Raw genomic sequence first — 12731 nt, forward strand, 5'->3', positions numbered from 1 at the left:
ACTTTAAAAAATTCAATAAAAATTTAGAAATATTTTTTTAAAGCTGCCTAAAAGTATGCTTTAGTTTATAATATTTTAATAGTTTATGGTCCAAAACATTTAATTCCTTTAGTTTTTTCTTATATTGACCTACCTAAACGGTGTTAAGAATCATTCCTAGGAAATTCATATGTTCTAGAAAGTTGTTTATTGAGATCTTAGGTACATTTTTGTTTCCTTGAATTTTGAACGGTTTGCTACCTATGGACCTGAACAGGGGAAAAAAGGTAAACAAAATCGATATTTTTAAGTTTTTTTCGATTTTGAAGATGAAGTTTTTTTGATTTTATATTTTTACAATTTTTGTTCTTTATGACAAGAGCTACAACTTTGCCTCATAGAGTAAATCAAAATTCCGAACTGTTTTCAAGATATGAGCCTGAGAAAATGATCACTTTTTTGCAAAATTTACCCCAAATCTTTGGGGTCCCATAAAAAAAGTGCATGACTTTGGGAAAAACTGGGAGACACGGGTATTTTTTGGTCTTTTATCACGTTGTGGTGTCCGTATATGGTTATTTTTTCGTGTTGTACTGTGTTATTCAAATGTACACAACAACAGTCACTCTGTGTTTTAATACAAATAAACCTTTATAATTCACAACTTAGGTTAAATGACTACTTTTTCTATGCAAAATTAATAACAACTACAAAATCATGATATTCAAACCAGAACCTTAAAGAATTTCATAAGTAAGAATAATTCTATTAAAAAAATGGAATTTAACCCACTAACGACCAAAAATTAACACTTTTGCAATCATTAATGCAAACTTAATACATTAATTTATTTTAATTATACTAAAACTTTTAGTAATTGCTTAAATCTAAATCATTTTGTAAATTTAAATCAAAAAGGTAGTCTTCACTTTCATTAATTTCAATGGCTAAAGTGAAATTCTTCCATGGGTTCACTGCAACATAATAGTTGAATAACTTCTGGTGGAAGTGTAGAACGTTTCCTCTTTTGTAAGCGCCTATATAAAAACGATGTGGAAATTAATGGATCTGAGGTACAGCTTCCATTACAGCATCTAACATTTTTTTCAGCAATATGCAGTAAAATCGATTGCAAGAAAACTTTGCCAAGAGTCATTTGTTTTTAAAATTTGTCTTTTAAAATTTCAATACTTTATATTCGTGAGTAATTTTCGAAAGTGGGTTATATGGGAGCTATGACTATAGATGGAAAATGGGTAAAAACCCAATTGGTAAATACCCGTTAAAATGGGTAAAAACGGGTGAATACCCAGGTGTTTACTAAAAATGTGGGTAAAAACTATCTTGAAGATTATGTGGGGCCAAAAACGTTGGATGTAGGGTTTTTAATTTCCCGGCCTTTTTTGATTCCCGGGAATCGGGATTTTATTTCAACATTCCCGGGTACCCGGCTATTCCCGAAATATATAAGGATACTGTAAATTGGGAATATTATAGCCAAATTTCATATAAAAACTTAATTATTTTATATCAGAGCTTCGAATTAATTCATACAATTTGAGCTTAATTAACTAAAATCTTAATCCGCAATTAAAAAATGTCAGCCTTTCATGCCATAAATTCATGTCTAATATTTTATTTTTTAGATTCATTCAAGAGCCATTGTTTAAACTGAATTAATTTTGAAGTTAATTAATAACAAAATTTATTCAAACTTTGAATAATTAAATTTTTGTTCGTTCAAATTGAGTTAATATTTTTTTTCTTGATTCAGTTTTGTTTTTATCATTTACAAAATTAATTGAAAATTAATAGATTTGAATTGAAGAATAATTTAATCGTTTAATACATTTTTGAAGCTATTTTGTTATGGATTTGAAGAAATTCAATAAGATATAGATTCTATAAATAATGAATTCTCTTTTTGAATTTTTATACGAAAAACCCCAATTAAATAATATAATATATAATAGATATATGCAAAAAACTGTAAAAAAAATTCATGGTTTTTTGGTGAAAAAAATAGAGTTCTAACTTGTTTTCTTTGTATTTTCGTCAGTTGTTAATTCCCGGGAATCGGGTAGTGAAAAATTGGCTAAATTCCAGGGAAATTTGTACCGGGAATTCCCGGGATAAAAACCCTAATTGGATGGTTCAAGATAATGATTTTTTTTATTTAATTTTATAAAGAAAAATAAAAAATTGTACATAGTAGTTGTAAAAAAAAGGCCTGAAGACTTATGGCTGTTGCTTTCTGTTGATAAGCTCCGAACAATATCGGGCTTAGAAATTAAAAAAAATAATAATAACTCCTTCATTGCGTATATTGCTGCAGCAAAACACTGCAAATCCAAATACCTCGATGATTTCAACTGTGTATTAATGTCAGTTTGCATTTCCATGTAAAGTTTATTCAAATATTTATTCGAAATTACTTTTCTACTCGGTAATTTGTATAAGGATTGTAAGTCCTGGAAAAATTGTACCCAGAGTGGGTGATTCACAATTGAAAAGGATGTTCCGAAAACAATAATGGCCTTGGCTAGTTTCTCATTCATGCTTTCAGTAATTTTTGGGCATGAGGGTGAGAGTGAATTTGGATAATTTGAAGAACGTACACTATCACTGTATTCAAATGAATTCGCAATTAAAACTGTTTCGCTTGTTTCACCAATTTCCCTTGTTTGGACATGATGGATACTAGTTAATTTCCAGTTCACAATTCGTATGTTGCAGAACCGTTTCAAGTATAGGTTCTGGATCTTTGTTCGCAATAAGTAATTCGATTTCTATTACACCTCATCGTTTCTATTAAACCTCAGAATGCTCTGGATTCAAGTTGAATGAAATTTATTTAGCTTCATTCCTGAACTCATCCCATTATGGTGAATTATAGGGCTGCACAAAATACTCTTGGACCATTTTAATCTAGTGCTATGACACATGTGATTTCCTATCAACGATTTGGTCAGTTCTTTTTGAGTATGGTATGGATTGATCTGTCTTTAACTCTTTCAGCCACGCTTTTTTGTGTATAAGTTTAAAATCAAAACAATTGCATTTTTAATATAATCAAGGATAGTTTATTATAAAAAGTAAAAAAAAAATAATCAAAATATGAAAAAACACCCCATTCCAAGGTCTTTTGTGGAGTGAAGTGGTTAATTTTGGCAATCAAAATAACAATGATAAACATTTTCGTTTCGTATACATTTTTTGAAATCGAATATTTTGAACTAAATTTTCTGACCAAACAACTGAAATATCAAAGTAACACTGAATTCGATGAACAATAAACATTCTGTGCTTTTTTTTAATTAAGTGAGTGAGTCTCTTAAAAAAAACTGATTTTTACAATATTTTCAAAGAGTTTATCAATTAGTTTAAAATAATTTTTCAGAATAAATTCCTTTTTAGCAACTGGTATCGCTATTGATTTGTGATGATTTTGGCTTTGACATTTTTTGTTTAACAAAAATTCGCTTTGATTTATTTGTGAGCTGTTTTTGACATTTTTCCCTGCCAGCCAATTCGCCTTCAAATGCAGGCACAATGTCAAACTACATATAAAAAAAATATAACCAATTCGCTCGGTATTCTGAATTCGCCGATGACACTACCTTATAATTAATATACCTTGATGCCGCCTAATAATTTTCTCTTCATCTTTCTTATCACTTCTTTTGCAGTACTCTTAAGTCAATATTAAAGACTATTTGCTAGACTATTCCATTTCAAGTTTCTTAAGCATTAAAAGATAAACAATCTACCAAATAGTTTTAATTTTATTTATTTCAAAAAAATAATTAATCTTAAAATTATTGTAATTTTAATTAACTAATTTCCTAACTAAATGCAATTTATGAATACACAAACATGTACTAAACTAATTACGAGCCTCCCATAAGGGCTACAATTTACATTTCAACTTAAATTTGTACAAATACTTTCGAACAGGAAATAGGAATTGCACATTACAGTGCTCATAAAACAGCCACAAATCGCCCCAAATCTCTATTGATTTAGTTCGTGTGCGACCTTCTTCTGTTTGGGATGTTTTCGTTCGGGCAGGAACCAACTCATAACAGCCAATAGAGCAAATATGGCCAACAAACCCCACAATACATTGTCACAGAAACTAAACAGCAGCTTGCCCAAGAAATTAGCGCCAAATACCGCACCCAAACGGCCAATCATCATAATGAAACACATGCCCATGGCATTAATGTTTGTGGGAAAGAATTCCATTGAAATTGTGCTGACCAGACCACCACAATTACCAACACTCATGGTAAGGGTAAGTAAAACAACGACGACATAGAAATTGGTAGACCAGTGGATCGCAGTAACAGCTATGCCTCCAATAAACAACCAGGCAACTGTAAAGGAATTAATTAATAGGTGAAAAAGGGAAACCTATGAAATTGCTTGTAACTATTTAACTTACTTATTAGGTTTTTTTTGCCAATAATGTCAATTGTAAAGGCGAAGATTAAATAGAAGACAGTGAAGGCTGCTCCCACCATTATGATGACCATGAAGGGGAATGTATCAATTATACCATTGCAAACATCGCCACTTAAATCTGCTCCAGTATCCATGTTGCTTAAAATATGACAGACATTGTAGCCTAAACCATCTTTGGCAACCATTTCATTCAGCATAGTGGGGAACCTGAAAAAGAAGGGAGAACATTTGTTGCTTATTTACAAAGATGTAAACTAACCTCCAGGAATTTACTAAAAATCCTTGAGTTGAATATAAGCCAATTAAAAGCTCCAACTCTTTTAAAACAAATTTTCAATTCCTATTCCCGTAATTTTACACTTTTGTTTCCAATCCCTTAACTTACCACATGAAAATGCCTTGAGAAAGACCATAAACGATGAACATTATTCCACAGATATTGATGGTGTGCAGGCAACGTTCGCGATAGAATAATGGCACCGTTTGACTCCAAATCAGCTTGAAAGCATCCTTAACACCGGAGATATTTGCCAAACTGGCACCATTCGATTGCATTACAATCTGCTTAACAGGATAATCTGAAGCAGGACGGCCGGTATTCTTGACATAAATCCAGCGTAGAATTTCCAAAGCACCATCATGATCACCCTGTACCAAGACATACTTGGGTGTCTCGGGTAGAGCAAATAGACCCACCAACGACAAAATTGATAAGCTGGAATTGACAATCAACAGAACACGCCATGAGGAGAATTTCATGCCGAAAAGCATGGCCTCAATGCGCAAAGGTAAAACGAAAGTTGCAGCAGCTTAAAAAAGATAAAGAAATAAAACATTAAAATCTTTTAACATTTAGCATTAATTTAGAAATAAAACACTCACTTGGCAAATACATTAAAGCTAAAGGTAAAAATCCCGACAACAGTGTCACATGACGCACTCTCGTCCTATTGCCATGGAATTCGCCGCACAAACTGAAGACACAGGCCTGACCACCGGATATAAAGAAACCCGTTAAGAATCTAAAAACAATTAACATCCAAATGTTTATGGAAAATGCGGATAAAATTGTTGAAATTGTGGCCAATATCAGAGCCAATCGCAGGGTGCGAATACGACCCCAGGTATCAGCTAAGAAACCCATGGCATGTGAGCTCAACACAATACCCAGGAAGCCAGATGAAGCCAATATGCCTTGTTCCGTTAACGTGGCTACCAAATCGCATTTCATTGAGGGCAAAATAATACTGACACACATGATTTCCACCATCACGGCCATAAAGCAGACGCCACATACCACCAGCAAAATATAATGGAATTTTCCTATTTTTGTCAAAGACACCGCCTCCTCGAAAGTGTGAGTGGGTATGGGCTCAGCTAATTTCTGTTTTTTGAGATCTGTAATAAAAAATGGAATAAAAAATAATCATTAGCTTTTTTACAAACAAATTTATGCAAATCTTATTTAAACTGTCAATCTTAATTATTATTTATAAGTTAATTTTATTAAGAAAATCATTTTGATTTTAACAATTCTTTAGTTTCTTTGCAAACTTATTCAATATAAGACATGTTGTCTTCTAATAGTGCAGCAAACTCAGAGGGCGAAAAAGTTCCGCCCAACGAAAATCAACATTCGGATTTCTTCGATTCCCAACTATTCCGCTATATTTCGGTATTTTTATATTTGGGCGGCATTAGTGGTTTGGGCATGGCTTTATCATTTTACTATTTAATATTTTTCGATTCAAGTATGCCCGAAATTCATTTTAAATTTCCCATTTCGGTCAATGGCATACCAGTGCAAAAGATACAGGCAATTATTAATTAAGAAGGTAAGTTGGAAATTGTGTGAATATAAAATTAATACAGCAACTCACAGGCTTTATTTAAACAAAAGTTAATTCCACTGTCCAACAAATTGAGACTTCTTGATTGGAACAGAATGGCGAACATATAATTCTGAAAGAGCATGTTGAGTAGATCATTTTTGTAGAATAAACTTATAGTCCAGCTGGTTTTAATTTTTTGATCGAAGGGAGTGTTATACTAACTGAAAAAAATTTTGTATGTTTAAGAGAACTCTTATTGTAAGAGTTGTATTGTGGAATTTTATTGGGGTAAATTTCGTGGAAGATCTTAACCCTCTAGCTCCTCTTTTTAGGGGACAATTTGACCCTTTTTTCGAGAAATTAAAAAAGTCCTTTCAAAAAGGACATTTAAGGATTAAAATATTCTAAGAAAATTTTTGCCGGAAAATTTCAGTGGGGGTCGCCAAAGATACCAAAGTTGTAAAGAAAGCTCAATTAGCAAAATTACACTCCACCTTGGGTATTAATTTTTTTAAAAAAAAATCACCAAAAAATCTAGTTATGATCCGAATAAGCTTATATTTAAAATATATGCATATATTCCTAGAGAAGATCTTAAAAAAAACATACATAAACATATAGATTATCACTAGGGGGCGGATTTATATGCAAATGCATGTTTTTCCCCGAACATCCAAATACAATTTAGACTAATTATCTATCCGAATCGCACACTTTGCTGTAAAATGGCATCGATTTGTTAGTGCATATTTTTGCATATTTTATTGATAATGCATATTTTGTTATACTGTGCTTCAAAATGCATATTTATAAGCATATTATCCAAGTTTTTAATAAAAATATAAAATATAATTTGGTCGTCAATGGACAACAAATTTCCTGAAAAAAAAGTTGTTTGTCTAATTTGTTATAGAAATAGCATTAAATGTTTTCGGCTAACTTCTTTCGATATCGAGAAAATGGCATTAAGTTCCTCATTTCTCTATCATAAATTGAAAATATCATATCAGTTTAGTTTTTTTTAAGTATCAAAAATTCATTGAATGTATCGAAAACATTCATTTCGAATTGGAAGAGATTTCGTTATCGAATGATTTTGTAACTTCACAGTTATAGCTTCTGACAGTCATTTCCCAGCAGTTCTAGGAGACTGTCCAGAACTAGTGATTTTACCAATCATTTAGGGTGACAACTAGTTACATAACTAGCTACGTGACTAGTTATTTTAACACGTTCATGTCAAACTTAAATAACTTAGAGACAAATGCACTACACAATTAATGTTTAAAGTGACTACACTATAGTTTACTTAGAGACACTTACATGGGATGTATAAAATAACCAATTGACATGTCTCTGCATTACAAATAGCACATACGTGACAAATGAAATGAAAATATATAAATTGGAGTCAGCCAAGTGATCGGACATTATTGACGTGTACCGTCTATAAGGGATACATTTACTACTTGCTTAATTGCAGGGTTATTACGAGATGAAAATTAAGGTCTGGTGCTACTTTAACGCGCGATCAAATTGATGAATTTAAAAGGGAAGTGAAAATATAGAAGCTCTAAAGATTATGGTTTTAAACCAAGATGTAGATTAATATATCAGTCGTTTTTTTAGAAGGAAAATTATTTTAAAAATAATTTTAGAACTTTAACTGTGTAATTCCTGGTACAATTTAAAGAGTCCTAACTGCTGGGAACAGTGTTGTGTATTTTTTGGATATTGCGAAATCATAGTTAATTATTTTATGTTTCTGCAAAAAAATATAAGTGCATATTTTCTAATTTTTTATGTCATATTTTGATTTTTTTGAAGCATATTTTAGGCGCATATTTTCCAATAATAAATGCATGAAAATCCGCCCCCTAGTTATAACTTTTAGATCAAGAGTTATTTAGGTTTATTTATTTTTTTTTTAATTTTGCTCGATCTTTTTTTAGTTTTTTAGTTATGTCGGGCCTACTGTGGTTCGAATTTTTTTTAAATATCATCTCTATTTGCGACAAAATTTCGAATACTGTAAAAACAATATGCTAACAGCTATATTTTCCCTATAAAAAGAAACACGCATCCAAAGTTGGAACATGTAAAAATGACCGTATTTTTCACGTTTACCGTAGACCCGACATATCTAAAATTCTTTAAAAAATTTGAGACCAAAGGTGGATTGTAGTTTTGCTAATTAAGCGTTAAGAGCTTTATTAACAACTTTGGTGACCCCCACTGAAATTTTCCGACAAAAATTGTTGTAGAATATTTTAATCCTTAAATGTCCTTTTTGAAAGGACTTTTTTTAATTTTTTCGAAAATGGGGTCAAATTGACCCCTAATGACAGGATCTAGAGGGTTAAGGTCTTACACAAAAATAACCCCCATAAAATTCCACAATATAAGTCTGACAATAATAATTCTCTTAGACATTAACTTACTAAATTTTTTTCGATCAAAAAATTATAAGATTCATGAGAACCTATATGGTTTGTAGTTCCGCTTAAAAAATGCCATCAGATCCGGGTAACATAGATGACATAGTGGGCTAGGTCTGATCAAATGATCAGACCTAGCCCACATTAATACTAGAAATTTAGTAGTAGAAACACAAGCTTGCGGATTTTAATGCGGATTCCGCTTCTCAGAGAAAATGTATATTAAATGAAGCTGTGCGAATTGTTGCTTGTATTTCCTAGAGGTATTTTAGTTATTTCATAGAGTTATTTAATATAGATCATAATTATAATTCCGTCTGCGTTTTAAATTGTCAAAACGTCATATAATAAAACAACTGCATACTGGTCCAGCAATGTTGTGTTTCTACTCTTATTCTAATTATGGTTTATGGTCAAAAATAGTAATCTTGTTGGAGAGGCATTTGATATACATACATATTTCATATGTATAGAACTCAATATTCAAGATAAACTCAAACATATTTCATGAACAGATTTTGCTGATTTTCATTATCAATATTCTCGAACGTAAAAAAACCGCATTTTTTTGATTGCAAATAAAAGCAGTATAAGGTATTTATAGACGGCAATACTGAGTATTAACACTTTTCAAATTTAAAATATTATTAATTCATTCGGTATTTCAAGAAATCTTTTCGAGAAAACATTTATTGTTTACACTATAGTATTACAAATAGTTTATTTCTTTGTTGATTGATATTTTTCTACAACCTTTATTTTTATTTTTTGACAGTTTTGTTTGCCTTATTTCTTGACAGTTTTATTTGCCTTATTTGTATCTATAAATACGTACTCGATTCATATGAAAATAAAAAGTCTTTAAACTATTTTTGAATACCGACCGAAAAAAAAACATTCGTATTTTTTTAAAATCGAATACAAATTTGTTTTGACGATTAAATTGTATTATGATACTTGAGTTTTTGACAAATAATAATACTCAGTTTTGCCGTCTATTAATACCTTTAGTAGTTTATAACAACTCTTTATTTATTTAAATTTATACAACAATTTAAATAGTCACTCTCTTTTAATACGCACACTTGTATTACACACTTTGTAATAACCAAGAATACACTGGTAATACAGTTGATGTTAATTCTAACAGCGCCATCTGCTACTAATTTCATGAATTATCTAACGGACAAAACTAGAATGTTCTATTTCTAACAGTTAATGTTGTTATACTTACTAACAATATAAGTAACACCGTGTATCAACATTTCTGATAAGTAGAAATGTTTATAAACATGATAAATGTTGCTAGCAGCCGTTACAGACCGTTAACAATACTTTATAAGGTTGCAAATAAAATTACAAACGGTATAACAAACTCCATATACAGATAATGATTTATACTAAACGGACGAATAGAAGGGATATGAATAAAATTCATAAATTACCAAAATATCGAAAGTTTTGCTCTTCTTGTAAATACTGATGATGGATCTAAAAATTGTATTTCACTTGATGTCTTGAAAATGCAGCTGTAATGAAAAATGTTTTTAATCTCATACAAAATATCGATTTTTTTGTCCAGGATCATAAAATAGGATTCAGTTAATGGTACTTTGTTGTTATTATCGTTAATAAAAACTTTATCTTCATCAATTCCCTGAAAAATGCGTAAATATCCCCTGTCTCCAAAACTCCCCAACTTTTGAGGGGAAATATAGAAAGAAGCCTCTTCCAGATTCAAAAAGTTGTTACTAACAAGGGGCTTTGACAATGATGTTATCTGGTATTTAAGATTTTTTTTAAACGTTTTATTTATAGTGAGATATTTTGCACCTCTCAATTCAAATTGTTTTACATAGAAGCATAGATTCAATATCGAAAAATATCGATTATTTAATTGTTTAATGTGGTTTTATGTTGAACCAATTACGAGGTGTAATTAAATTTGTCTTAGAGAAAAAATACATGAATACCTGTATGTAATTTCTTAACCACAATTTTAAACCATTTAAAATTCTTTTGGTTTTTTATTTTCATTCGTTTTCTTTTCTACCAACAACAGCAACAAAGTGTTGGTTACAATACAACCAAAACAGATATAAAAACAAGTCAAAATACTATATTCAGATGTGCCGAATCTTGTATACCCACCATCAATTAATATGTAGTTTTGGCCTTCTATAGGGACTAGAATCAGTTATGGTTAGAACTGTATAGAATTTGATAGATTGGCTAATTTCTTTAAACTTTAAGTGACTTACGTCAAAATTTATGTTAATATCATTATAACGGGGGTAGGGTTAATTAAGGACCGATACTCACATATGTTGTTAGAAAGATTTAGGTTCATATAAAAGATTTTTATGTCCAATTTCATTAACCAGTTCTTAAAATGTTGCACTAAAATCAATAATTTCTTGATCTGGAGGATGATAGAGTTATATCTTCAAAAATGAAGCCAGAACTCGCGTTGCAAGCAATGAAGATCATTACCGCACCTTGATCAATGATTTTTTGTTTGAAAATATGGATGATATTGATCCGGGCGAGATGTGATTTCAACAGAATGGCTAACGCAACCATCGATTTATTGAAATCAAAATTTGGCGATAACTTGATTTGTAGAAATGGACCTGCGAATTATCTTCCAAGGTCGTGCAATTTCACATCTCATGATTATTTCCTGTGGTGTCACATGAAATCGCTGGTTTATGCTGATAAATAATTCGTCAAAAAAATATTCCCGAAATTTTCAAGTCGAATTATAGGTCATTGGAAAGTCTTAAAATGTCTTTCATTTAATATTCATACAGAATTTAGTACTTATCGGAGATAAAGCTAAAGGTATAGTAGTGCTTTTTTGCTTATATCTCAGACATTTATGAGCCGATTTTGCTGATTTTCAACACCAATGCTAAATTAACACTTACAGTCGAACTATTAGTGTTACAAACCTCAAAACAAACACTTTGCACCACCCCCTTGTGTAGTTCCTTAGAGTGTATAGAATATACGCAAGTAAACAAATGAAAACATAAATAATTTCTTTGAAACCCACCCAATGTTGATTGTCTCGTCTATTAAAAGAAAAAACCGCAAAAATTTATAAACACAGACACAGTACGAGCCAAAATAAAAAATAAAAAAAACAAACACAATTCCATTGAGGAAAAACATAACAACAGCAAAATATAGAAAAAATTAGAAAAAATATAAACATAAACGCAGATACTTGCGGCTAAATTTCTTTAAATAGTCATTAACAGCAGTTACAACTTAGTACAACCAACCTATAACTCGAGTTCAAATTTGTAAATAATTGCAATAATAACAATAAAAAATAACAAATAAATAAATAAAATCAACAAATATTTAAATTAAATTTATTAAGTGTTTTACTTTTATAAAGACAAACGATATTTTTATATAGAAAATTCGTAAAAGCAACCAAATAAAAATCATCTGAAATAAACATGTCGCAACCAGCTAATGGTAACGAAGCAAAAAAAGAGGAAGAGGTACCGATTCCCAAAAACGAAGATTTCTTCGAGTCGAAAACCTTCCGTTTGATAACATTGGCCTTGTATATGGGCGGCGTGAGTGGCCTGGGCATGACGTTGGCCATGTATTATTTTTTTATATGGGATTCGCGTATGCCACCATTGCCAGAATTCAAACATACACATCACATCGGTTAACCGCAATAATTAACCAAGTAAGTACCAATACAAGTTAACAAAAAGAAAATCAATTACATATGTATTATGTACATTAGGTTTATAGCCAGGGCAAACAAAAATATGCTTTAACAAAAGAATTTTATGCTCTTAAAATATGCACTTACAAACGAAAAATATGCTCTTATATAAAAAATATGCAATATTTCAAAGTTTTATAAAAAAACTAAATAAAATATAAAATATTGAGCTCATGAAATAAAATATAGTAATTATACTCGGGCACTACATGAAAATAGTTTGATTCAATTCATTATACCCTGCACCACCATAGTTCG

General features: G+C 30.8%; 3 protein-coding genes across 3 annotated transcripts in view; 2 read left to right on the forward strand and 1 right to left on the reverse strand.

The window, feature by feature from the left end:
- Positions 1–3752: 3752 nt before the first annotated feature.
- The window catches only part of LOC135957393 (niacin transporter NiaP), a 92429-nt gene continuing 83450 nt past the window's right edge, over positions 3753–12731 (reverse strand). The window contains exons 2-5 of the mRNA XM_065508132.1: positions 5329–5844; positions 4832–5255; positions 4427–4653; positions 3753–4358 (exon numbers count right to left, since the gene is read on the reverse strand). Of these exons, the coding sequence (XP_065364204.1) occupies positions 3994–4358; positions 4427–4653; positions 4832–5255; positions 5329–5844 (1532 nt within the window). The 3' untranslated portion in view covers positions 3753–3993. The remainder of the gene's footprint in view (positions 4359–4426; positions 4654–4831; positions 5256–5328; positions 5845–12731) is intronic.
- inaF-A lies at positions 6017–6277 on the forward strand. Its single transcript, XM_065507130.1, has one exon. The coding sequence runs from the start codon at positions 6017–6019 to the stop codon at positions 6275–6277; it is 261 nt and encodes an 86-aa protein (XP_065363202.1).
- Positions 12190–12414, forward strand: inaF-B. The gene has a single exon (XM_065507132.1). The coding sequence runs from the start codon at positions 12190–12192 to the stop codon at positions 12412–12414; it is 225 nt and encodes a 74-aa protein (XP_065363204.1).

This window comes from Calliphora vicina, chromosome 4 (assembly GCF_958450345.1).
Source record: "Calliphora vicina chromosome 4, idCalVici1.1, whole genome shotgun sequence".
Lineage (NCBI taxonomy): Eukaryota > Metazoa > Arthropoda > Insecta > Diptera > Calliphoridae > Calliphora > Calliphora vicina.